The sequence below is a fragment of the Plectropomus leopardus genome, chromosome 4, assembly GCF_026936395.1.
Source record: "Plectropomus leopardus strain MGB_pleo_1.0 chromosome 4, ASM2693639v1, whole genome shotgun sequence".
In the NCBI taxonomy this organism is placed as follows: domain Eukaryota; kingdom Metazoa; phylum Chordata; class Actinopteri; order Perciformes; family Serranidae; genus Plectropomus; species Plectropomus leopardus.
The window spans coordinates 15,742,871-15,770,430 of NC_142179.1; the positions used below are offsets into that span (position 1 = coordinate 15,742,871).

Below are 27,560 nucleotides of genomic sequence, written 5' to 3' on the forward strand. Positions count from 1 at the left end.
ACTGTGCAGTTTTTAAAAATAGGCTTCTGCATTTATTCCTTTTAATTTTAACACATTGAAAGCACACACAATTCTTCAAATTACTGGCTTAAAGTTACACACTGAAAGTTAATTTACAACACAAAAAACACTTGTGTTTTCTACATTATATTTGTTGTTGTTCTTTCTTTCTCCCTCAAGGTGGCGCTGTTTATCAAATATTGGCACAGACATATTGCAGACTGCTGCAGACTTCATGTGATGACCTTAGCTGGTCGTAGGCTATAATATTGTGAACTAATAAATGCCATGTCACAGATTCAGTTCCTTTTTGCATTTAAAATCTGTACTTAGAAACTACTAGAATTAGCAGGAGAGGCTTAGATGTGGAACTGAAGACCCTGAAACAGATGTGGTTAAAATGACAAAGATAAACTCTGCTCTCATGGAGTGAAGTTTTGCCCAGTGCGCTGTCATTTCCTACATATAAACTCCTATAAGTGACTCCAGTCAGGGCTTATGCCTTCATACCGGGCAGCAGACACAGCCAGTGTCCGGTTGCAGACCGGTGGTCCCGATACAATTCCCCTCCGCCGTCAATCAAAGGTCTATTTTTGGCCCGACGCTCAGCTGATTGTGGGCCTTGAAGATTGTGGCCCTCCCTGATTTTTTTTCTTGTAGTCAGTTGTTGAGGCTTATTAGGTAAAGAGGGAGTCGTCTAACAGCAGAGGGGAGTCCTGCTGAATGTTAAGTTCAGTACTGAGGGATGCAGCTCTGAGCACAAGTTGCCGAGGTGGGAACATTTTTGGCTGGGTGTTTCCTGTCATCCCTGCTGTCACTGCTGTCAAACAACTGCTTCACTTCACCGACGAGGTCCGCCTTTGTGCTGCAGCCGGATACCACCAGAAGCAAACTTTTAAAAAACTAACTTTTGGTTGGCGTCCTCCCGTTGGGTCCCGACGAGGAGGATGGAGACGAGCCCCATCCCGGTGGTGACGGTCCAAACCGCCCCCTTCGACGACCAGCGGCCCGGTACCAACGGGCTGCGGAGGAAGACGGCGGTGTTTGAGGGGAAGAAGAACTACCTGCAGAACTACATCCAGAGCGTGCTGTCCTCCATCGACCTGCGGGACCGGCAGGGCTGCACCATGGTGGTGGGCAGCGACGGCCGGTACTTCAGCCGAGCTGCCACCGAAGTGATCGTCCAGATGGCAGCTGCCAACGGGGTAAGAAGGGAGGGGGCGACCTCCAGACATGGCATACAGACTGTCAAACATTTGTTCCATTATCTCAACATGCTTGAGACTCTTATGCACAAGAAGACTAAAGTTTCTGAATTACACTGTGAAATTAAAATATATCTATATCTTCACCAGGGCCGTAATCACCTATTTAGCATGGGGGGGCTTTTTAATAGACCCCTTAGCTGTGTTAGAAACTGTCCCCTCACTCTCACTCACTGTTCACTATGTAGTGTATAGGTTGTTAAATAGTGCTCTATGTAGGGAGTTGTAGGAGATTTCGGACACTACAGCTGTGTTCGAAACCGTCCCCAATCACAGATATAGTGCACTTTATAGTATGTTCACCATTTTGCAGTGGTGTTCGAATTCTCAGCGGTTAATTTCAACCACTAGGCTATCTAGTGCACTATAAAATGCCCACAATGCTTGGCAAATCTGAGTGTACATACAATGTAACAATGTAGCATCCAAAATCTCATTCGTTATTCTCTACAAAGTGCACTATTTGATACACAGTACATAGTGAATAGTGAGTAAATGAGGGGATGGTTTTGAACACAGCTTACGCTGCATCCCCCCCAACGGAAAATACACGACCGCATTGCATTGTGGTACTCGGGAGTTAAATGTAGAGTTGTTGTAGAGAATGGATCTGCCAATGATGAGCGTTGCTGCCTCGTAACTTAATAATACTGATTGACATTTACTCAATTAATATAGCTAGTTAGTTCAATTTGAGGTAGCTTTACTCGGGTAATTCCATTGGACTACTTTATACTTCTACTTAATACATTTCAGTGGGAAATTTTGTACTTTCTATGATAATAGATTTATTTGACATTAATTTAGTCACTTTTCACAGAGATTTCACTCAACAGAGTTATAAAATATCTGAAAGAGAGTTCAATTAGATAAACTAAAGTGAACCAACAGCACTATAGCTAACGTGATGTTACCCGGTTGTTTATCTAACGATTGATAAACCAAAAGATCGGACAATCCATTCTAGCATCAACTCTCTATAGTGGATGAAATGAATGGCTGAGAATTCGAACACCACTGCAAAATGGCAAACACACCATATAGTGCACGACATCCGTGACAGGGGACGGTTTCGAACACAGCTCTTGTGTGACCCAACCCTTGAGGAGGGCTTCAAGGGAATTTCCTTGCCAGAGAAATGTTTAGAAACTTAACAGCTAAACAAATCATTTTCGAGTATTTAGAGACAAAATTTTTACATCACGAATTTTTGAAGATTTGCTGATTGACTTTTTTATGACCTATATCTATGACATTTTTGTTACTTTTTTTGTTGACATACTATTCTATGATTTTTTTATAACATTTTTTTATGACACTTAACAAAAACGACAGTCAACAGAAATAGAGCAATGGTTGCCAAATGGTGGGTCTGCGTCCACAAGTGGGTCATGAGTCCATGCTGTAGAGTGAATGAAAAACAGACAGATACTTAACAGAGAGAGCAAGCCTGCTTGACAGCATGGCCAAATGCACATAAGATGCTGAATATATTAAACAGTGTGTAATAGAGAAGTCTGTATCCCATGGATGGACCAGTTAAGAACCCCCGGCCTACATAACACACATACATTCTTTTCTTGCACTTTTTAATATAATTAAAAGTAATGAAATAGAGAACGTACAGAGTTTGACATTCATTGTACTCACAGCAGTTGAGCAGTAGCTTCTGCTGGGATATGACAACACCATATGCACAAACCACATGCAGAACTGCTGTACACTGTAATTCTAGAACCAGTACTAACAACAATAGCAATTTGTTAATTTGATTTAGGATCTATTTGTTTGGACATTTTGAGTATATTACAGTATATTAAAGTAGGCATGAATGAAAATGAAGGAAGGAATCAGTCATCAGAAAGTTAAATCCAAGTGATACTTAAGCTGCTGATCACTGCAATGGAGAGTGAAGATGAAATAAAGTTGCCATGAATGATTATGAACATTTTACCCAAAGAGATAATCAAATTTGGGATTCAGGAGGGAAGTTCATTGTCTAAGCTGTAGCCTAGTGGTTCCCAACCAAGCAATATGAATCTAAAGGGTCACAAGATGTTTACCAGTGTAGGAAATAAGACAAAAACAAAATTATGCTTAGTATTAAAAAAACGCCATTTTTCTTTTAAAATACTGTTTAGGCTTATATCTTTTGGGCTTTAAAAGTGTAAAAATGAAAGTCTGAAGAGTGAAAAATCCCTTTTCTAATTATATGCCCACAATTCATTGACATGAATCTGAACTGTGCATTACGGGGACACAAGCAAAGAGCATAGGGAAGCATTGCTGTATGCACTGACAGTGATTAGGTGACCCAATCTTTGAATTATTAGGCTTACTGTGAGCAGATATTGTTTTGCCACTTCTTAAAAGACGTAGTATTTTTTTTAAATCAAAATTTATGAATGCATTACATATCCACATGTTGCCTTGCATAGTAAGTAAATATTTGTTTAGTATTACAATCATGGTTGATGTACATGCAAAGACTCCTCAAACCAAAATGTGTGTGAGTTCTCAGGTGTCAGCAGCAGATAAATGCAAATAGGAAAATAGAGAAACAGAGAGAGAGAGAGGAGAAGGAAAATCCCCGTAGCTCATTTAAAACGCTTGTTCCGAGATCTCTGTGATTGGTTTGGGCCGTTTCCAAAGGAAAATCTGAAGGGAATATAATTTGTTTTTCAGATCGGTCCGTTTTTCTGCTGGCCCAGCCAAATGTCTCTTGATGTCGGCCTTATCAGCACTTCCATCCATCCTGCTCTATTTTCCTGCCGACGTGTGTTGCCCCCCTCTCTCTCGCTGTTTCAAGTCTCCAGAGCCAAACTTTGAGCTTTGGGGATCCCCTGTCATGTGGCATTGACCCAAAATGTCAGGAGAGTGGCAACTTGCATGGACTATTCTTACACTAGTCACTAAATAAACTCTAAACATAGTGGGAAATGATACCTTCTTAGATCATTACACGTTACCCTGCAGGCTATATGTGTTTCGAAGAGTACATTTCTCAGGGTTGTCCCTCGCTTTCCTTGTCTTGTCTTTATATACACATAAAACATGCCGGATGTTAGGAGGATACACTGACGTCAGGGGAATGAATTGTTCACCAGTGAGCACACTTTTATTTAGAATAGCTGATATGCAGGGGAATTATGGGATGCTGGTGGTATTACCACTTTTAGAGTAGCATAGGAATTATAAATAGAGAGTGCAGCTCTGTTATTTAGGCATCCTCTTGAGGCAGATCATTTGCTTTTTTAAAGCTGGACGTCAATTAGTCACCTGTAGAATGATGACACGCTTTGAACAACGGTTGCTTTCAGCTCCAATTGGGCAGATGGGCTCTTGAACTTTTTAAGGTCAGGGTAGAAAAAATGGTTGTTTTTTTATTTTGTGGCACAGTCAGCTCAAGAAACAATACCTGACATTATTTTTCTGCTTCATTTTTCCATACATGGTCACTTTTCCACACAACAGAATTCATATTTATGTAGCATTCAAGGCAGCCACAAAGAAAGCAGACGTTTAAGCAAATCTAGCTGATAAGAAAGTATTCTTACAAAATGTGACATCCTGGATTGATGTACAACTGACATTGCTCCTACTTAATATCTCTGCTGTGCAGATCGGTCGTCTGGTAATCGGACACAACGGCCTCCTGTCCACCCCTGCTGTTTCCTGCATCATCAGGAAGATCAAGGCCATCGGTGGGATCATCCTCACAGCCAGTCACAACCCCGGAGGCCCCGGTGGAGACTTTGGAATCAAGTTCAACGTGGCAAATGGAGGTGAGGACTGAGAAAAAGAGCTTGTCCTCTGGTTTCTTCTTCTTACTGAGAATGTTTTTTGTCAAAGATAGGGTCTGGGATGTTTTTACAGAACAAAAATGAATGCCAGTGTTCACTTGACACACGTCTTTCTTTGTGTGATAGGCCCGTCTACTGACACAGTGATGGAGAGGATCTACCAGGTTAGCCGGACACTGGAGGAGTACGCCATCTGCCCTGATCTACGCATTGACCTGTCCAGGCTGGGAAGACAAGAATTTGACCTGGAGAACAAGTTTAAACCGTTTAGAGGTACAATACTTATTCGCTCTTTTCTTCTTTCTTTTAGGTTGAAACTGACAATTTTCCAAGTCCAAGTGGCATTATTGATGGTGCCACTGTCACAAAGACAATTGGATCGCTTTGTTTTCCTCAGAGCCTAGCAACTACTGCAGTTTCCACAGTTACTTCTGTTGTTCCACTATCCACCATTTCTGCTAATTGAAAACCTACACTAAGACTTTTTGATAACTGAAGAGAACTACCAATAACTACCACAGAAAACAAAAGCACAATATTCTTCCTGTTTTGGTTGTGCAATGATTGACGCACTTTCCGTGTGCTGTAGTCGAGAGTCAAGGTGTCTTTTTCCCAAGGAGAATGTATCCGGTGGTTGACAGAACTGAATAGTAAAAGTAAAGGCACCAGTCTAAACATTGATATTGTAATAATGATAAATTGAATTTAAACAAATATGTATTTCCACTTTAATGCACATGCTTGCAAACAAATACACCTTGTTCTAACTGTGTCTTCTCTGTGTTTGTAGTGGAGATTGTAGACTCAGTTGATGTGTATCTACAGCTGCTGAGAAACATCTTTGACTTCAATGCCATCAAAAGCCTTCTCACAGGACCACATCAGGTCAAAATACACATAGATGCCATGAACGGAGGTGAGACAACACATCATCTTCCTTACAGTATAGTCCCTGAGCTAGAAGTTATTGGAGATTGAACAGTTTCTTTCTCCTGTCCTCATGTTGTGGTGCAGTGATGGGCCCCTATGTGCGTAGGATCCTGTGTGATGAGTTGGGAGCTCCAGCTAACTCTGCTGTCAACTGTGTCCCTCTGGAGGACTTTGGTGGCCGACCTCCAGAGCCCAACCTGACTTACGCTACCTCTCTGGTAGAAGCCATGAAAGGAGGTGACTTTGGCTTTGGAGCAGCATTTGATGCGGATGGAGTAAGACTTCTGATGTCTACTTTTTAATGTCTTAATTTGGTTTACAACATGGAAATGCTTTATTTGTTCGTAATAGAAGCCCTTTCCTAGATATCATGGGATATCCTGGTTAATGAAGGATCACTCAGCAACACATTCATTCAAAACCTAGCCTTCTTTACTGATAAAGTCTAAATCCATGTTATTTAGACTCCACCCATAGATACCAGAGAGAGCTTTATTTATTTTTTTATTTGTTTTCCTTGCTCATTGATAACAGGAAGACAAGAAATGTACGACTGAATAATACTGTATCCATGATGATCCAACAAAGCAGCTCACTTTTTCCACAATGTCATCCAATAGACATTTCTACTGTATACACACACACACACACACACACACACACACACACACACACACACACCCTTTGCAAAGTAAATTAGCTCAGCATCAGGAGAATTATGTCATATCTGCTCTGTTTCTCCCACCAGGATTGGTATCTTCACAGTCATTAGCACCAGTCGCTGTAATCTCACTTTGTGTAGATTTCTTTTTTGGGGTCGCTGTTACATAATACCGTAACCAATATCTTAGAAATTTTAAACAGTAATTGTTATTGTTGGCAAAAAAGTACTAGTTTTTTCACTTATTTCTGGCTTATATTGTTCATCTGCAGCAGAACTCAAAATCCAACTTTACGGAATATTATAGAAAGCCAGTGTTTATTTTGCTGTGGAGTGATTTACTCTCATAGAGTGGTGAAGGGATGAAGTATTTTTTGTAGGCTGACCAGGAAGTTAGCATCGCATTGGTTTTCTCTTAAAAAACCTTATAGGATTTTTTAATAGAATTTTTGATTATCACCAAAAATAAGCTCTGTGACAAACACAAGTTTATGAGACTTACACATTTTGTTAGCATGATGATCTTCACAGATGAACATCACTTTTATGTGTTTTGAAGGGTAAATGAAATCACCAGAAGAAAAAAGCTATTGTTAGGCTATACACAAACTACATTGTGGTTGCACGACTTAAACATCACAACTACAACCACGGTAAAACACATGAAGACACAATCAAAAAATATTATGAACCGATAAATCTACAATTTTGAGCGCAACTCTGTTAAGCTGTAAAGGCGGACAGGTGGGTTTAATGAGTTTCTATGTCCGGTGTGATGACGTATAACGTCCCCAACAAACACTGTAGTCCCATTTAGCCATTTGTTAGCAATCGACTTTTTTAAGATGAGTAAAACCTTAAAAGCTCAAAAATCATGTTAATATGGATGTATTTTATGTTGCAGAATAAAATGTCTAAATATCTTTAGCCTGTGTTAACCACAGACTTTATTTAAGACATTTTACCAAAACCCATTGAAAAAACCCATGGACTTTAAGACAAGGGAATTGGAAGAGCAAAAAGGCTCACGGATTTCCGCGTTTTAGGAATTCACCACTCTATTTAAATTTGTAGAAATTTAAAGACACTGCATTTTTTCCTTGACAAGATTTTTTAATGCTATTCCAGCAAATCTTTTTTTAGTTCAATCACTCAACAAACATTTTATTGTTGAATGTACGCTGCAAAGTGGGGGGTCACGTGATTCCTTTGAGGTGGTGCCTTCCGTCATTCAAATCCTAACGGTCAGCCGAGGTGCGCCATTTCACGCAGCCACTGTCCGCGAGGTTACGGTCTCGGTCAAGAAAAGTACCGCGCTCCTCTGATTTTACATATGGCTGGACTTCACCACGTCTCCCTGAAAGAGGAATACATGGACCTTAAAGGTAAGAGTAAAGTTACCATGTAAAGTGGGTTGGGTAGATACTTATTTCCCAGTTTTCATACTATTGTAAAAGTTAAAAAAAAAAAAAAAAAAAAAAAGTTAAGGAGTGGCTTTTTGTGGATATAATCTTAGCAGGTAGCTATTGTGTAACAGAGTAGTGGGTTTCCGTTAGCCAGTAAGTGCTGGTTTTATGTGGTAAAATGTAATGTTGTTATTGTTGGTCATGCTATCCGGTTATAATGCTAGGTTATGTAACTTAGCCTGTGGCGCTAGCTTAGCCGGCGTGTACCCACCAAACGCGATGAAAAATGATCGCGCCTCAAGATTACATACAAAGTCAATGCAAAGACGCGATTTGACGCGTCATTTTGCCGGGCGACGCGATGGACGCGTCCAACGCGCCGCAAAAATCGCGTCGCGTCCAACGCTCGAGTTGAAATAATTGAACTTTTGCGGCGTCGTCGCGTGAAGACGCGCCGCGACAGCCTATCAGCGTTGAGATCGTCATCGAAGTGCTGACGTATGGACGTCCTGGTGTTCCCTCGCAAAATCTAATCAAACCGCCAGAAACAATGGAGGAGCAGCTTATCATCGCCGTCACTGCTCACCCAGAGCTGTACGACAGTTCCTGTCCCTTGTACAGGGACAGGAACAAGAAAAACCAGGCCTGGGTGAGCGTGAGCGAGGTGTGTGGACTATCTGGTAAGTTCTGTATCTGTCTCTTGTTTGATTGCAGCTATTGGTTAGCCCCAGTTAGCATAGCTTGCTTTACTAGCATACTTGTCTGGTTCATTCAACCATAGCTGCAGTACTTTGTGAACTTCAGCCAGCTCCTGTGTTCCCTGTCTGTCATTATTGGACAAACCTGATTAATCCAGTTGTTTCTGATCATTGCTGTGAGGTCAGACTGTGAGTGCACCTGTGCATAAAGCCAGTTCTGGTTCAACAGTGAAGTCAGGTTAATTAATTAACGTTTAATTAATTTACTTGTGTTGTTTCAGTTGAACAGTGTCGTAAAAGGTGGAAGAGCCTCAGGGACACCTACATTAGGGAGAGGAGAAAAGTGCCAAGGAGTGGGGCAGCAGCAGGGACAGCCAAGAGGTGGAAGTATCTTGGGGTCCTGTCTTTCCTCGACCCCTTTGTCACCCCAAGACTCACTAGTGGGAACATGGGGCAGGGGGTCGAGGAAGATGGGACCCCAGAGCAGAGTAGGGAGTCGGTGGAGGACGAGGGAGAGACAGCAGGTCCATCACAGAGAGTTTTGTTGAGAAATGAAGATACACACATAATGTAAAATATGTATATTTTTGATAGGAAGATTACTGAGTTGCATAGATGTCTCTGCAAATATATTTCTTTTTCACAGCCTCAACTAATCATCATTTTCAAAAGTGTTGTTGGGAAATTAGGTATTACTATGCCTGAACTGTATGATTTATGAGTGTATTTGTACAATGCTTTTTGACACTGAAAATGACAGTGAATACACCATATGTACAAACATAAAACTAATACATTTTTGTCAATAATACAGAAGAAGAATATCAGGATGAGGAGGAGGAACCTGCTGTCTCTCCCTCAGCTCCCGGCTCCCCACCTGCTGCTGCTGACCCTGCTGCTGCCCCTGCTGCCTTGGCAAGACCACAGTTTAGTACGTATATGACAAATGTTATTGTGATCACCTTTAGTGTTTGACTTGACTTTTTATCTGTTGCCTGATCATTGCCTGACACATGTATGCACACACACACACACATATATATATATATATTTGTTGGATGCAGTATAATATAATATGGTGTTTTTATGATAAACAGGACGAAAGAAGACCCAGAAGAGGGCGAGGGAGGCAGAGGAGCAACGCCACCAAGAAATTGAGGCCCTGCTCCTCGAGGCCCTGCGGGCCCGGCCACCTCCCCCCCGCTCCGAGGATCAGTTATTCCTCGATAGCCTGGCTCCTTCCCTGGAGAGATTGGAGCCCCAAGTAAAGGCCTATGTTAAATTTCAAATACACAAAATTATTTATGAAGCCAGCACAGTTGTGCTCAATTTGGAGAGTGCCGAGTAGCTTATTAGCTAATGGGGCACCAATGTCTGCAGGGAACGACCAGGCTATCGAGGAATACTGACCTTGTTTGTCCCTGAGGCTCTTCCACTTTTTTTTTTTTATGTATTATATTTTGTTTTTGTAAATTATATTTTTATATGATATTTAGTGTTTTTTTTTATAAATAAATGTTTTCAAAAAGTGAATTATCTTGTCTTTCATCTTCTCTCACCAGACAATTATCAAACTTAAGATATGCATGTGTATATATTTGTTGCACACCTTAACACTGTAAATTTAGCTTCCTGCTCTGCAGAGCTTATTAAGATAAAGTAAACAAAAGAATGTCATTTGAAACCAATTTTCATATTAACATTGAATATTTAAATATACAGTTAAGACAGCAAAAAATGATGATTTGATGAGGAATCCACTGCCCCACAATCAACAATCTGTGGTGTTTTTCAAACTCTAGACAAGACCATCATGACCCCGTTCATAATTTGAAGGGTGAATTTGTGTTCAGGAAAATTCCTGACCAGTTAAACTAAAGTAAAACTGCAGGCGGTCAGCTGCTCAACCTGGCTCTGTCTTTGGTAAGATGCTGGAAAGTTAAAAAGTGCCTAAAAATCCTGTCTGAGAGCCTGTTTTAAGGCCGTGAGTGTTTTGAAGGAAACATTTCTGTTCAGGAGTGAGTAATACACAGGCTAAATTGTATTGTAAAATGTTTTTGCCTGTTAACCACACACAGTTTAAATGATTTTAGTGCCTGCTGTTTGACTACTGTAGGTGATGTTTAGATTATTGCTCGTTGTCAGGTGAAGCGTAGGGATTGCCATGTCCATTTATCTGTGTTGTGAAGTATTGGCTCCACAGCAGCATACCTTGTGGATTGTCAGGATTTTTGTGAACACCTGATAAATAAGCAATAAACCCTGTCAATTTTGGTGAGTTGATGACTTTTCCATGAATCTAAATTTTATCTTGTACAAAATAGCACAAAATATGTGGGGAAGATATACATGTATAGTGTCAGCTGTAGGTATCAGAAATGGTAAAAACCTGATTGTTGCGATATTTACTAAAAAGTATTACGCTTGATCTACTTAAGAAAATTAAGGCAACTTTATGCATAAGATGGTTTTGTACATCACACAAGGCTAGTATTTGTATGATCTACTTAATCTTTTGTGTGTAACAAATACATTTTTCAAGTAAAGTCAACTTAGTTCTTTAAGTAAAGTCAACTTAATTTTTTACAAGTGAAAAATTAAGTTGACTACTTGAAAATATTTCTTACATACAAAAGATTAAGTAGATCATACAAAAAAACGTTCTTGCTTGATCTACATAATAATCTCATGCAAAAAGTTGCCTTAATTTTTTTTAAATATAGCAGGCACTTTATCAGTGCAACAATGAGGTCTGTGGCACAGAGGAATAAGCTCAATTCATTTTTAGTGTTGATCTTTTCATAGGATTAGTTAACAATAAGCAAAACAGAATACCTTATCCTTTGATGTCACTTAAAATGCTGAAACAGTCAAGTTAAGTCTGATTGCAGTTCTCTCTTTATATTATTACCCTGGAAATTGATAACTAGACTCACATTGTACTGTATGCTGTGCTTTTATCAGGACCGGTACATGATCCTCGGACAAAACGGCTTTTTTGTGAACCCATCAGACTCAGTGGCCATCATGGCTGCCAATCTCTCCAGCATCCCATACTTCAGACAACTGGGAGTCAAGGGCTTTGCCAGGAGTGTGGCCACCAGCACCGCCCTCGACAGGTACCACACACACACACACACACACACACACACACACACACACACACACACACACACACACACACACACACTTACTTCTTATACCCCTTTTCCACCAACATGGGACAGGTCTCATTCTGGTTCCTACACCTAATTCTGTACCTTTTTGGAGCATTTTAACACAAAATAAACTGGTTTAGAACCCAAAATTTGGTTCCCTGTTTGAACCAAAAAAATAGGTTTTCCTTGACCTGAAGTGTGAACCTTGACGACCTCAGGGGGCGTGTCATATTCTACAGGTTGGAGAGAGGATGCATGATAGACTTCTACATCTTCTTATCATTAATAGTTACTGCTTTTCAGCTTTGCAAACATGGTGATGCTACTTTGTCTTTATCAGAGTCCAAGCAGACAAAGACATAAAAATCAGGCGTACACGTGTCGGTGGATAATTGGTTGAACATGGTTTCAAATGTATTGAATTACTAATCCAAGGGTGTAAGTTTCCAGTGTCCAAGTGCCCAACTCCATACACTATAATCCCATTGGAAACAAAATACATATTTTAAAGTTACAAAGATGGAAGTAGAAAAAGTAAAAGTACTGTGTCCACCAAGTGTAATAAATTAGAGGAAACATGTCAAATTCAGTTCTTCCTTTAGGCCAAAAGGCTCAGTTATGTGAATCTAATACGCCTCTCTACAGAGCAGTGAGTTGAGTTTGTGTTCAGATCAGACAAATCTTTCAAGCTCTTTTAGTTTATACAACACAAACCAGACCACAGGGACATCTCATCATGTACACACCATGTGTGCTGCTGCAGTTTATGTTTAGATCTGAAGGGCTTTGCCTTCTCTTGTCACACCAACTCAACCTCCCTCCACAAACTCCTGCAGCAGCCCAATCTCTGGAGAGGGACGACACTCTCAGATGAAGACTCACCCACTATGAATAAGGCTGTGAGATCACATACACACAACCCCCGTACACACATATACTCACCGCCTATAAATATTGTTCGTTATGTAAGACTAGAGGCGAGCAGAGGGTGCTGAGTGAGAGGATGTGATCGCAGCTAAAGTCATCCCCATTAACATTGTTCCAGTAGGAAGGATCCCAGTTCTGAAACCCAGTGAGGCTTCAACAGAATGCTGCCCAGTGGGAATATGACATTTAACGCCATGAAAGGGAACCAGAAACGATCAACTGTAGTTAGGTAAACTGTGTAAATGTTTAATTTAACGGAAGTATTGTCTTCAACAAGTTGAGATAGATTTAGTGATTTTCAGTTGTCAGTTCAGTAATTTCAGTGATTGCCAACGACAATAAGTTTCTCCTATCTAAAAAATGTAGATATTTGTCTGAATATCTTTACGAGTGTGTTTGCATTCATATGTGTATGATATGTATGTATGCAACTGTATCTCTTTAAGAGTGCTTCACCCTCCAAGCTATCATTTGTACGTCAACCACTCACCCTGTGTTACATTGAATTTTTGAAGAAAACTCCATTTTCTTTGTTTTTTTTTTTGTAATTGCATGCCTCCACTGTGAACGAATAATCCAGAAAGGAGAACATTCTTGATGAATTGAAGTCACAGGGGTCCATGTTCAACAACAGCAAAACTAACAGAAAATCCATTTACAAACTCTCACACAACTCATGCATTATAATCTAAGTCTCATTTATCCAGTCATATGCTCAGTACTTCCCAAACACAAAAAACGCAAAAACCTTACTATTTAAAACACTTTCACATAAACAGTCTCATGCATGGATTAGTAGTGTGCCAGGGCAATCTTGTTCATTGGCCATAGAGCAACAGGCATGAGTGAGTGACAGCAGGACTCCTGACCAATAAACAAGCGCTGGAGGCGGGATTTTAATGAATGCATGAACAGAGTTCAAACCATAGTACTTGCCCAGGTGCAATACTGGATAAACAAGACTTGGATTATACTGCATGAGTTGTATGAGAGTTTGTAAACTGATGTTTTGGTGAAGTGTTGCTGTTGTTAAATGCGGACCCCTTCACTGCAGTTCATCAAGAATTTTGTCTGTTGTTGGATTCCTTGTTCACCATGGAGATATGTGAGAAAAACAAATTTTTACTTAACAAATTCAATATAGCACAGGGTTAGTAACTGATACACAGATGGTCATTTTGGGAGTAAGCATTACTTTAAAAATTGTATTCATATGGCAATATTTTGCATTACTAGAGGCATTTTGGGTGAAAGATATTGATACAAAATGGCTTAAGTTAGCAATGTTATTTTTATGGTTAAAGGAAGTATGTACACATTGTTAGAATATTTTAAATAACTCTGATGGTTAAAATTTTTGTTGGACACTGTCCCAGTTACAAACTACAGCAGTCTAAAGTGTATTTGTTGCTGTCAGCTCATTTATTACAATATACTTGATCCTTGGTGAAGTGAGGATAGTGCTGGGTATAGCCATCTGTCATGTGGTCTTTTTAAATACTATGACCGGGAAAGTAAAACAGGGATCATAGTTAATTAACAAAAATGTAAACACTGGCTGCTATAATAGATTCAAAGCCTGGGACAACAGAGTATGACTATCGACCACCTTAACTTCCACACCCTTGCTTTTTGATGCAGTTTTTGAAAACTGCCAGGAAACATATCACTAACCAGAGTAGCTGTATATGAACAGGACTCATAGGTTGACATATGTGTTTGTGGGACTGAGTGTGCATCAGTATGTGTTAACACTGGCAGACATTAAGGAAGTGACCTCACTGCCAGTCCTGATCTCTGTGGGTTTCACAGTGGCAAATATGTGAAGCGGGATGTTACATCACAGAAATATTGGTCATCTTTGTTTATGTAGATACTCCTACGCACTTAGGAGTGTGCGCACACACACACACACACACACACACACACATATATTATTTGGACACTGCTATGTGGTGTTGACTGCTCCTTGCCTAAGGCTGAGTCTTATGATGCTGAACTGTAATGATCACAGTGAAAGAACAGCTCCAAAGTTTTGCTCACACTGGCTCCCATGTCACCCTCGCCTCATCACACACACACACACACACACACACACACACACACACAGACACTGACCTAAGACACAAATATCACATGTCCCAGAACAACCCTGAGCGAAAAACCTCACTCCATCACACAGCTCACTAACGCTCACTCACACTTACTGTAGATGAAATAGCCTTTTTCATCAACTACTACAACTACTAAAATCTTCTTGATCTATCTTTATCTATTTTCTCAGCATTTTCCTTTTTTTGCATTGATTATAGCATACATTTAATTTCCTGGAAACTTGGTTTAGCAATCTCCTGAGAAGCAGAATTACCTTACAGTATGATGTCTATTACAGATAACACCTAAACTACAGATAATATCTCGCTCTGGGCTTTCTGAAGAGCTTTGTCAGAAATAAATTGCATTATGTAAGACTTTAATTTTTTTCTTTGTTAAACCCAGTTTCACCGACATACTCGAGGGTATGTGCTCTTATGCAAAGCACACCTACCACTTCTGTGAGCACTTGTCTGATAATTACTGGCATTGTTGCAGGACAGGGTCACTTTGCTCAGCTTCAAAATCACCACTTGAGCTCTAAACGTAGCACTGCTGTCTTTGGACGCAGTATGAACATATCTGCATGACTGCGACAAACCCCAGGAAGTGTTGAAGTGCTTCGTAGTGTGGTGTTGGACCCTGGAGTTTGCCCAAGTGTAGGCCTTTTTAGGAGAGTGAGTGGCCTGTGTGTGTGTGTCTGCTGAGTGTTTAGACTGAGCAGCCCTCCCCGCTGTGTGTTTATGCATAGTCAAGCAAACTGTGTTACAAAGTCTTGATTAATGTGACGGTGTATATACTGTAGGTCGTTGTGTGTGTTCAGAGGGAGTCAGGGACAATGACAGAGAGAAGGAGAGTGTTTTTGGGCTCAGATGGACAGAAGATCAGAGTCTGTGGGTCTCAGTCTTGCTGCCTTGCTTGAGTGCATGTGTGCTTGTGTCTCTCTTTTCACACACTTTAAGCGAAGGTTGATGTCAGGAGAGAGGGAGGGAGGGGTCAGAGGAAGAGAAAGTGGGAGGAAAATTTTGGCAAAGGAAACATCTGCCTCTCCTTTAACCGTTCAGAGATGGGAGGATGTAGGGAGAAGAAAGGGCTGAGCCATTGGTTTGCTTGTTACCAGGATGAAGTCCGAGTTCTCTAATCGTTGATTAGCATCACAAACGAGAGGGCTCAAATGTGAACTGTTTTGTTGTAGCTGAACTGTTTTTTCTTGTTGTGGTGCTGGTTACTAGGATAACCAAGGTAATCAGAGGATTGTATTGTCTCGCACCGCTGCAATTGCCGTGTAAAACATGATGTGCTGCTACCACAGGGTGTGCTTTTAATGGATTTATTTTGAGCAGTGTTCTATTTGTATCATGTTTTTCATGATGTTTTGGTAGATGGAGAAAATAAATCAGGAAATGGTAAACACAATACATCTGTTATGTAATGTAGAGCAGGTGGACCCAAATGCAGGAGACAGGAATTTAAAAAAGATCACTCTATAATCCAAAGCAACTGAACATCACATGGATAAATTAAGTATCCAAGAAAAAAATGAACTGAAAACCAGGACTTAAATACAAACTAGAGTGATGAAGTGCAGGTGGAGAAGCAGGGCAGAGAAGCTCAAGTGAGGGGAATGAGGTGATGAGGCAGACGAACACGCAGGGAGCTGATTGGCTGGAAGACACTCAGGAGCAGGGAGGGACTAACGAAGCTGATTCAGGACAGGTGTGTAGCTGGCTGAGAGAAAATCAGGAGCCTAGAAGAACTAACGAGACTGATGTAAGACAGGTGTGACAGAAAACAGGCGGGAAACAGAGAAAGGCAGGAGGTAATACAAAACGTGACACCTGAGATAACCTACATAATAGATCAGGAAACATAGTGACCTTGATGAATACATGAAACAAGGAAAACCACAAACAGAAAATGCTAAAACAAAGTCCAAAAACAAAACAGAGTATTAATGAAAACCCAGGATCATGACAGCGTTACTGCAAAAGTAAATCCTTATTTAGGTTTCATTTCTGAATGCATTACTTCAGCAGACGGCCCAGTGTTGGTCACAACCTCCCCGTTGATGGCCCTTTAGGCTAATTCATATGGATTCTTCATAGAACTTCTTCATCTAAAAAAACACCACATCTCTATCCGAAGAGTCCAAGTTTTTTTAAGATTTTTTTTTTTTTTGTAGTTCTGGTGAAATTAGCATTTGTACCACTTTCAGATGTTTATCCATTACTTTCAACTTTCCGCTTGTTAAGTTCTCACACAGTTATAAATGCAGCACTTGGTGGTATGATGTTTCACACTGAGAAACAAGTCCCGTCGGTTCCCAACCAGGTCATGCCAGACCAGTTTTGGTAGGGCTGTACTTGTGTTACCATATAAAGTTGCTGAGGTTTTGTTCATTTGCATGTCTGGGAAAAAAAACTGAAATACTTAATAATCGTTGTATAAAAATGTGAAATGCTGTCATCAGGTCTAAATACTGAAGTATACACCAATATTTTGATAGGAAGTAAGATGCAAAAGGTAGCCAAATTAAACATTGACCCAATAAACACACTTCTCTCCCTGATATAATATTATTATGGGATATATTTTGACACTGTTTTGAAATGGTGTCAGAAAAGTATTTTGATATTGATTCCACTGAACAATGTTGGTAACAGCTATAACCATTTACAGAAATCATCTCAACTTAAATTTAAGTTCTGTGTTTTCAAGGATTTTTCCACCGTTAGCCAATATGGCAACATCTTCAGTGTGTTAAATATCTGGGTTCCTGGTTCAGGTCAAGAAGAGTATTTCAAGCCCAAGAAAAGCTTCAGCACGCTGAGCTTTTTGACTTAATGCCAGCCTAAAGCTTTTAAGTTGAAGCTGAGCTCCCTTCAGAGGGGAGGTGAGGCGAGAGGGCACTGGATGCTATGTTTGGTAAAATATCAAGCCAAGGCCAAAAGCTAGCAATATTTCACTCTGCAGACTTAGAGATACTACATACCTCCCATCACTCCTCACTATTTGCTGATGCATGAGAGAGATATCTACGAAGATAGAGACGGAGAGAAAACAAAGGAGATATTGGTTGATTAGTGTGTGTGTTCATTGTGATTCATACTGTAAGGGTGTGGATTAGTTTGAGTGTAAGTTTGTAATCCTTAGCTTTGAGCCCAGAGAGTGAGGATGATGAATGTAAGCTGAGTTTGGTTATGAAATCTCAGCCTGCTCTTAACCTTATGGGGCAAAGCATCTAGATTATTTTCCTGACTGACTTTTTCTACCTCTGTTCAGTTTCATTTCGTCTTACAGACAGGAGAGGTCTTACTGATTTTTTTTCATCGAAGCCTCATCTGCTGCAGTGCTCTCCAAACATAAAGAGAAGTGCATCGTCTTACAAGATGTATTTAAGTAAAAGACAGACCACATTTACTATCAAGTGTGATTTATGTCTAAAGTCTGTTTGAAAAAGGTAGGCTTAGGTTAAGTTTGGAAAGTTACTTTAACTTTCAAAAACTTGAACCTATCCTGATTATTACTCAAGAACAAGGCGTTTATTGTCATATGCTCAGTTAAAACAAGTTGACCTGTACAATCGTGTGTGCGTGTGTGCGTATGTGTGTGACATTTCACAATTCAAAAGAGGACTCATGCAGTTTATCACACCGGACAACAGACAGTGAGTTTTAATGACTAAAAGCTAATGTCAAAAGACAAAAACAGCCAGCAAAAGTAAAGGAGCAGGCTGAAGTAAAACAAAGTGCTGAAGAAAAGTGCAAAATCAAAACTAGGAACAAATCTGTAATCAAGGAACATGGGGAGGGAATTCAGCAACGAGCAGAGAGGACCAATGCAGACAAACTGCCGAGAGGCAAGGGGAGCACGAGGAGAGCAGGAACATAATGAGGGACAGGTGAAAAAAATCAGGGCAGGGCAGCTAATCTCTAAGGTGGGAAAACACACACAGGCAGAAAGTAAAATCAGACATGACACATTAGGAGTGAACATACAAAGAAAAGCAGGAAATGGAGTAAATATTACTGAATAACAATGCAACAAGGTAAAACACAACACAAAGAAGCCATAAATCCAGAAGAAAACAAAGTCCTCAAGATAATCGACTACAAATAAGAACCCAGAATCATGACAGTGTTATACAACGCAGTGCACCACTGGAAAAACTCTAACTTGAGCCTTATTAAATTCACTATAAATCAAATCTATAATTAATAATTATAAAACAGAACGCTTTACTGGCACAGTTAATGACAATGATATTAATGTTGTACTAGTGTGAGAAAATGGACATGGATAGACCTTAAAGTTTCACAGTTGAGAGGTCACACCTACACACGAGGGGATTACGGCCCTAAATAGCAACCGTTCAAGTTCATTCCTTGTGTCTCCAGTCACACTCTGCTGCCAGCATTTTTCTGTTTTGGCAAAGCCTGTGGAGAAGGAGGCAGCAACCACTGAACCTGGCTGGTCTGAGACTGTGTACTGTATCTCTTTAAGTACGCCTGAGCATGATTGGACAATTATCTTCCATTGCTTGATTTCGAGATTTAAAACCAAAGAATACATAATTTCTAAATGTGTTTTTGTTTGGGGAATTTCATATTGTGCGTAAATGTAGAATAGGCATGTCAACTGTGTCCCTGAGTTTGTATCAGTGCATGAAGGCTATGTATGGGTATGTGTGTTGATGTTGCTGAGTTAAAGCTCAGCTGATGCAGTCATCAGAACTTGAGAAAACATGATTCGCACTATTCTCACACATTTTTGCAGCATCATTTGAAAACTGAGCGGTGGTCAGGTCAGTTTCAAGCTTGTGTTGGCCGTGTACGTGCCGTTTGAAATGTCAAAAGCTCGTCAGAGGGCCCGAGTTTGTTTTCTTTTAGGAATGCCAGGCTTTCCGTTCCAGCGCTCGCTTCCCCAGAGGGGAACAACACTGGTTACTCTTATTTGGTAATCCATCCCATCTTCTTGTAAACATCTGTGCTGGGCACAGTGGAGTTTGTTTGTGTGCATGGATGATGATTGCATGGATGTGCACAACCACTAAAAAAAACCCTGAAACCCACCCACATCCACTGTGAATTCCAACAGCATCCCACAGCACGAGAGACTGACGGTTTGTTTCTCAGGGAGCAACAACTGTTTTGTTGTGTTGAATATTTCCTCCTGCAAATCTTAGCTGGGTCCTGGGAATTGTGTTTACATTTTGCAGTGATTACTGAGGAGTTGTGGATGATGTGGTTGAAAAGTGAAATATGTAGAACTGGAAGGACACTGAGTGGTCATCTTTGTTGCAAAGTAAGTATTTCTGCAGGCCAGCGTGGCATGTGTCATCAATATTTCTAACGTGATGGAGTTATGATTATATGACACATCCAGAGGAGGAGTGGATGGTGAATGGCTTGACACCTAAGTAGGTGAGACGGCTGCAAACCACTGAGGAGACCAACAAGAGATTATTTTTTAATGAGTGTTTGGACATTTTCAGCTATTTCTGCTGTGACCAAACTTTGTATTTTTATCCAAAATATCTTTTTCTAACCTTAGCTGAGTTATATTTGTGCCTGAACTTAATCACGCAACTCACAGCGTGAATTGAAAACTTAATATGTAAAATTTGAACATTTTTGTGACTTAAAAAATTACACAAATGTAACGTATCAGTGGTTTGCAGAAAAGTATAACTCCTTCTTTTTTATCATGGCTATTGGGTTTTGCCATCACCTGCTTTACTAGCCCCTGAAACACAATGGAGTTTTTCATCAAATATTTGCTTTGTGACTTTTTCTGAAAAGCTGAAACATTTTAGTTTGCTTCGCTCATAATCTGAGCTACATTTGCATCAACTACTTCACCGCAGGAATTTTGATAATTATAAAGCAATGATTATTGTTAGCATTCCACAACTACACCTCCCATGAGCAGTGCTGTTGTAAGGATTACAGGTTATGAGTCCAAATTAATATGGTGAAAGGACAACCCCACTTTTTTGACCAGCCACTAAAAAATTCACAATGCACAATAATCTAAATACTGTTTTAATGCTTTTTCTGCACTATCAGAAATATAATTTCTGTGGTGAAAAAAAATCGTATCCTTATGATACCTACTAACAGTTAAATTTACACTTGAAATAAGTGAGTCTTTCACCACTGCTGGTTGGCAGAAAAAACTGTAAAAACAAGACAAACATATCACTTTATTAGTTGAGGTGGTATATTTGTTACCAGTTTCATATATTTAAAATAATATTTGCCACATAATGAAAGTTTATTTCATTTCATTCCAACCTAGCAACTTAGCTTTATCATGGACTCCACCCACTCCCGAGGAACTTATATGACTCTTTAGCTGCTAAAAGCGCAATTATGTGCACCAGCTATCCCCTGCCTTTGTCTCTCTTACGTTTAATGCTGAGCAGATATTGTACAGCTGGTTTATCCGAGCTTATAGAACAGCTGCTGGAAACTATGCCATAAGAGCATTGCGAGTGAACCGTTGCAGGTCATAAAATCAAAACAATGAGATGAAAGTTGCAGAGATGTTTCACAGACCTGAGAGAGACTGTAGAGATGGATGATAATTCTCTTTGGTTTCAACATTACTTCACATACAAGAAATGATTTGATCCTTTGTTGTGATAAAAAATGTTGATAATAGCACCTTTAAAGATGCTGGCTCTTAAGTACTACTTGTTAGCTTTAGTAAATCCACCGTGTAAACTTTTGCGTGTAACTGTAGAACTGTGATCTGTCCCACAGGTCATTAAAACCTTCAGTTTCCAGAAACAAAGATTAGGACATGACCTGGTGTCCTTAACGATATATCTACAACCATGCCGGCGACACTGCTTTGACACTGTGCCAGTGGCTGACTCATATGTTATTAGTGAATGTAAATCCCCACAAACAGCTTTTTAGTTGAAGCTAGTGGGTCAGAGCCTAGCTAAAAGGTTTTATTTATTTATTGGTAGTTAAAAGTCCCATATTATGCTTATTTTCAGGTGCATACTTTAATATGGGGTTTCTGTTAGAACATGTTCATATGCTTTTATTTTCAAAAAAAATTAAGGTGACTCTGTAGCTGACACCAAGATGAGGAAGCAAAAACTTTAAAAGCAGTTTCACCAGAGATGGTGCAGATTCAGGGAATGACGTACGTAAGTTGTCTGCATGACCAAAAGTTGCACCTACTGAGGCAGTTCATTTAATGTGGCCTTTTAAAGAAACCTTACCAGCGTTTCATTCTGTGGTTGTATGAAGAAGACAGTGTTCTCATACAAACGCAATGATGTGTGCAGAAACTTAAATCTGAGTTCATGGTACGCTGAATCGCATTTTCATGGAAGATGAATTTGCATGGATATATTAAATATCACCATAATCAATTGCTAAGAGTTTACTTCACACTGTTAAAAAGACAGACTGTCTTCCAGAATAAAAAGGTATTTATTTATTTTTTTATATTGGAGACTCGTTCCCTCATCTTATCATATAAAGTAATTGTCATATATACACCATCAGCTTTCCTCTTTGAACTTAAAAGCTTATAATTTTGGTTTTGGACTCAGACTCCATGCCAGTGCACCCAGTGCCAAGATCTGATTATTTTTAATTGCGGCTGATTTTGTTTGTTATTCAATATTACGTTATTTTATTTTCATTTTTGTCCAAATGTGTCAAGCCTTCTACTAAAAATGTTCTGCTTTAAAATCATGTCACTATAATTCCCTCAAATTCAGTCAGCTACTTTTGCACTGACAAGTTTTATCAGACTTACACTTTGCCCTTTTCCCCTCTTGTCTGTTTCTTTGCACTCTCTCTCCTCCCACATACTGTTCTGTCTTCACCTTTATCCCTCCCCGGGACCCCCAGCATACACACACACACACACACACACACACACACACACACACACACACACACACTCCCATCCTCTCTATGTGAGTACATGGCTCAGGTTCAAAGCAAACATCAGCTAAAAGGTTAACTCACTTTGTTCTCGCTGCCTTTGCCTTATTAAGTTATTGGATGAGCTGCTGGCAGATTACACTTGTCATACAACATTTGGTTTGCTTTATTTCAAAGGTCAGAGGATTGTGTGTAAGTTTATCTCTATAGTGGAACTGAGAAAGGTTGGCGTTACATATTAGAGAGAGATAAATACATGTTGTGTATGTGAGCAAAAAGTACTAACTTTGCTTTTGTTTCGTCTTTCTCTCTGTGTGTTTGTAGGGTAGCCAAAGCCATGAAATTGGCACTGTATGAGACTCCCACGGGCTGGAGGTACTTTGGGAACCTGATGGATTCTGGGCGTTGTTCCCTTTGCGGGGAGGAGAGCTTTGGGACAGGTAAAGCCTCTTATGCTTTGGTACACTCCACTCATAAAGACAAATTTCTGAATGCTCAATGTCATTAATACAGAAATCAGATGGCACAAAGTAGGAACAGCCTGTTAACATGTGAAGGGAAGGTCACTGATTTGAATCCCTGGGCCCGCTTGGAAAATGTGTGTGGGTGTGTGACTGAGAAATCCCCTCCGCTCAGCAGCAACTGTTGTTGAGGTGCCTGCAAACAAGGCCACTGCGACAAGACTGCACAGCCAGCTGCTGCTGACTGTGATTATGCAGCAGGGACTCACTGAAACACAAGTGTTTACAGCTAACCTTCCCTCAGATTTTAAGGGAAACTGCAGTTTATTACAACTTGGGTCTCATTTTTGTCCTTCTTTAATATTTGTTGTTATGATACTCTTCTCACCCAATTAAATTCAGCAATCTGGAAATAAATGTGATATCCCTGAAATAATGTGGAAAGGAGCAAGAAACACAAGTGGTCAGATGATCAGACAGTTGAATACATGATTTAGTTTTAAGATACTGTGAGACCAGAAGCTGATTTGAAGAGTAGATTGATGGGTTTAAAAGCTACACCAATGCCAAAATTCTGCACAGCAGTTTAGATAAAGGAAGGATTTTATAAATATGGAAGGTTATTAAGGTGGAAATTATTTTTATCCAACAGAAATGTGCCCAACACAGTGCATTGCCTAATGAGGTTGCAAAGTTGATTCAGGAAGTTGTCCTGTAAACTCCAAGCCCCATTTATGTACAAAGAGAACTGGAAACAGCATTGGAGGCTGGGCTCTGTGCAGTCAGAGTATGAGCTGAGCAAGGCTGAGATGGTCACTAATCTTGGCAACTGTTACGCTCTGCAAAACCATGGCCATCTAGGCGAAACCCCACTTTTTTGGGGAGTCGTGTATGACACCTTCTGTCCTCAGTCCACCAGGAACCAGGAAGTTGTCCTGTAAACTACAAGCCCTTGGGAACAGCACTGGGCTTTGATGCGTATCTGACAAAGAAGCCAAACTATGGAATTAAGACTTCAGGTCCGTTATGTGATGCCATTGGGCCCAAGAAGACTTTTTCCTGTAGACTTCCATCAGGAAAGAGACATCTATAAATCAGCCATATTTTTTGTGGTACATCATCTCCCCTCTACAAACACTGAAATCATTATGTACCAAAAGCTGTAAAATTCACTTATAGATATATAGTCATTTTCCTCCTGTCAACCATGTGAGCGAGCCAGAGACCGAGCGGTTGGGAGGCGGGGTTTAAGGAAACCCTTGTACAGTTGCACTGCGGGCTAATTGATGCGGATAATCTGGGTGATTTTATACCTGGAGGTCAAACTTGTTATGGCTTTTTGCATCACTGAACAACTCTCATAGAAAGAATCCAGTTGTCTTTAAACCCGTACAGCAATGGATGTTTACAACGAACAGACTTTGTTATAATTGTAATACTTTCAAGGTTTGCTTTTGTTTTATCCTCAAAAATGTTTTGACTAATCAAGGTGTTTGTTTAAAACCTTTGTCATTTGACTGCTTGTGTTTTTTACCCCATTTGATTTCTTTTGAGCCATGTTGCTATATTTTTTACATATCTCTAATTAGCGTGCAATGTAAAATGTTATTACTACTGATTGAAATGACGGCCTACATTATGACAAGAAAATCAATGTGTTAATGAAATCAGCATTTCCCTTTAAATGTGAATATTTTTTTTCTCCAAATTTCCTTTTTCTGTTCTCTTCCACACATCATTGTGTTCAGGTCTGGAGTTGGGAGCAGTGCATCCTGACTGCCTGAGCTCAGTCAGAGTCGAGTAATAGATGTGAGGGCTGTGACCCTGACTGCATGTGTAAATAATCCCCATTCTTCTGCTATAAAAGGAGACGGGGCTCCCTGAAACACTGCAACATGCAGACAGGCCTCTGGTGGCAATGTTTTCTATGAATGCACACACACACACACACACACACACACACACACACACACACACACACACACACACAGTCAGAAAATATAAACAATTTGCATGCACAAATAACACACACACACATTTGCCCTCCCTCTACATCTGCCTCTCCTTGCTGCATTTTTTCCTGCCCTTCTCTCCTTTTTCACTTCTTCTTTTTATGGCTCTGGCCTGATATGACTTTAGTTGTATCTGTCTTTTTTAAATGTCTTTAGTTTCCCTCCTCACTGACTCATTCTTTTAAATTGAGAAGACATCTAACTTTTAAAACCAAGGACAAAAGGAAGAAAAATACTTCAGTAAGGAAGATGAATGTTGGTTCTGATTAGGAGAGAAGAGAAGCTTGTAAGAAAGAGAGGAAAGTTCGGAGAGTCCAGATATGAAAACTATAGACTGGGAGGAAAGAAAGCGAGGGAGCAGAGACATGGAGAGCACAGAGGACTATGGGAGCTTACTCGTTGTCTATCCATGTAAGGCCAAAAGCTCAGAGAGAGCCCAGAGTAGTAAATCATCAGAGCTGTACACCACTCCTGCTCTTAACTAACTCTCATAGACATACACAGCATGAACTATTGCAAGTGTGAAATTGGCCAGTTCTGTCAAACTTTGCTGTTCAAGTTTTGTTTGTTTTGTAGTTAGTAACATATTAAAATGTTGGCACTGTACATTTCTGCAAACTACAGATATATTTGTATGTTTCATACGTATCATATCAACTTTTCTAAAGTAACACAGTTCTGATTAGTTTGTCATCGGGAAATGAAGAGGATGGTGACTGGTGCGACATCTCGGCGAAAAAGCTGCTGAGGTGCAGGCCACTATCTTGGACCAACAAACAAAATCAGTTGTTTTTTACACACATCGGCAGCATTTGCAGCCATGATTGTGGCACCAAACCTTGGAATTTTAAGCCAAAAAATTATCTTTCTTTCCCAACCATAACTAAGTGGGTTTTGTGCCTTGCCATGTTAACCACAATGTTGTTTAAATGTTAAAAAAAAAAACCCTGTGAAGATTCAACGTATCTGCTACATAATAATGTACAAATGATACGTATCTGTGGTTTGCAGAAACATACAATGTCAACATTTATTCTGCTAACTGGGTGAAAAATAATACAAATTATCTTCCCCACAATGACTCAAAAATACTCATTTCAAATCTGAAAAACATTGGGTTAGCAATAGCATGGTCTTTTTCCATCATTATGCCATGAAATTGTGTTTTTGTGACTTTTTTATAGCAATAAAAGGACTGAGAAAAGGCTGTAATTATGACATATTTTACAGTGTGTGTGTGTGTGTGGAAAAGGTCTGGTTGTGCTTTGGCTTATAATAATTCAATTTGTATGTCCGATTAGGTAACTCCTCTGTCTCTTTCTGTGTCAGAGAGCGAGACAAAGGGAGACCGACAGTGAGACAGGGATTAAATAATAGCAACTGTCAGTTTCCTAACAGCTGTATAGTGGCTAAAGCCAGGCGCAAAGCTATAGGAAGTACACTCCTTGTCATCTGTGTTTGGTAGAGAACAAAAAAGCAAAGAATTGTGTGCTATAAAACAGACATAATGATACATTTATGTTTTTCTTATAGAATAAATGCACGTTACCTAAAATAATACCCAACCGCTGAGTCCATTTCCAGCTCCAAGCTCTGCCGGGGAAACATTACTGACATATTCAATCATATTAAAATGTCAAAGTGCCCCCTTAACAGATACCTTTACTGCGCAGCTGTTTTTGAGAACAGAGTGATAGCTCCCCAGTGAAGCAGACCGATCCAGGGTGTGAACTACTCCCTTGTTTGTGTGTATGTGTGTGTGTGTGTGTGTGTGTGTGTGTGTTTTAGGGTGGGGAGCAGGAGACATTATTTGTGTGGGGATGTTTGGTTCGTTTCCCAGCTCAAGCACTCTCCCCGACCTTCTGTTACATACAGGGGAGTTGAATGCTAAATTCAACTGTCAGTTTACATTTGCATACTGGTTGTAATCTGTAAATTAAATCATTGTTGCATGAACAAAAAAAGTGAAAGGAATACTTTGCGTTGAAGTATTCATAGAGAGTTTGTAAACAGATATTTTGATATAGTTTTGCTGTTAAACACGGTCATGGAGGGCTTCAGAGTTTTTGGATTCTTTGTACAGAGGAGACATGTGAGAAAAAAATATGTTTTCTTCACAATGTCAACATAACACAGGGTGAGTAACTGACACAAATGGTCATTTGGGGGAGGAAGTATTTATTTGAGTCTAAGTTTGTTATTGGACTTTACAGTAATTATTAAAATTGC

The 27,560-nt window shown here is 39.9% G+C and overlaps 2 protein-coding genes across 3 annotated transcripts in view; both read left to right on the forward strand.

The window, feature by feature from the left end:
• Positions 1-622: 622 nt before the first annotated feature.
• pgm5 (phosphoglucomutase 5) overlaps positions 623-27,560 on the forward strand; it is a 38,915-nt gene continuing 11,977 nt past the window's right edge. Inside the window, exons 1-7 of the mRNA XM_042488004.2 lie at positions 623-1,205; positions 4,888-5,050; positions 5,195-5,341; positions 5,859-5,984; positions 6,083-6,273; positions 11,728-11,882; positions 23,183-23,298. Coding sequence (XP_042343938.1) covers positions 948-1,205; positions 4,888-5,050; positions 5,195-5,341; positions 5,859-5,984; positions 6,083-6,273; positions 11,728-11,882; positions 23,183-23,298 — 1,156 coding nt within the window. The 5' untranslated portion in view covers positions 623-947. The remainder of the gene's footprint in view (positions 1,206-4,887; positions 5,051-5,194; positions 5,342-5,858; positions 5,985-6,082; positions 6,274-11,727; positions 11,883-23,182; positions 23,299-27,560) is intronic.
• On the forward strand, positions 6,280-11,041 carry LOC148189745 (uncharacterized). 2 transcript variants are annotated; one of them, XM_088076637.1, is made up of 3 exons: positions 6,280-8,044; positions 9,578-9,694; positions 9,861-11,041. In XM_088076637.1, exons 1-3 carry the CDS (start codon positions 7,993-7,995, stop codon positions 10,109-10,111), a joined length of 420 nt encoding a protein of 139 aa, XP_087932763.1. In that variant the 5' UTR covers positions 6,280-7,992; the 3' UTR covers positions 10,112-11,041. The 2 variants fall into 2 exon arrangements, with proteins under 2 accessions (XP_087932763.1, XP_087932762.1); XM_088076636.1 differs by lacking the exon at positions 6,280-8,044 and adding an exon at positions 8,051-8,745.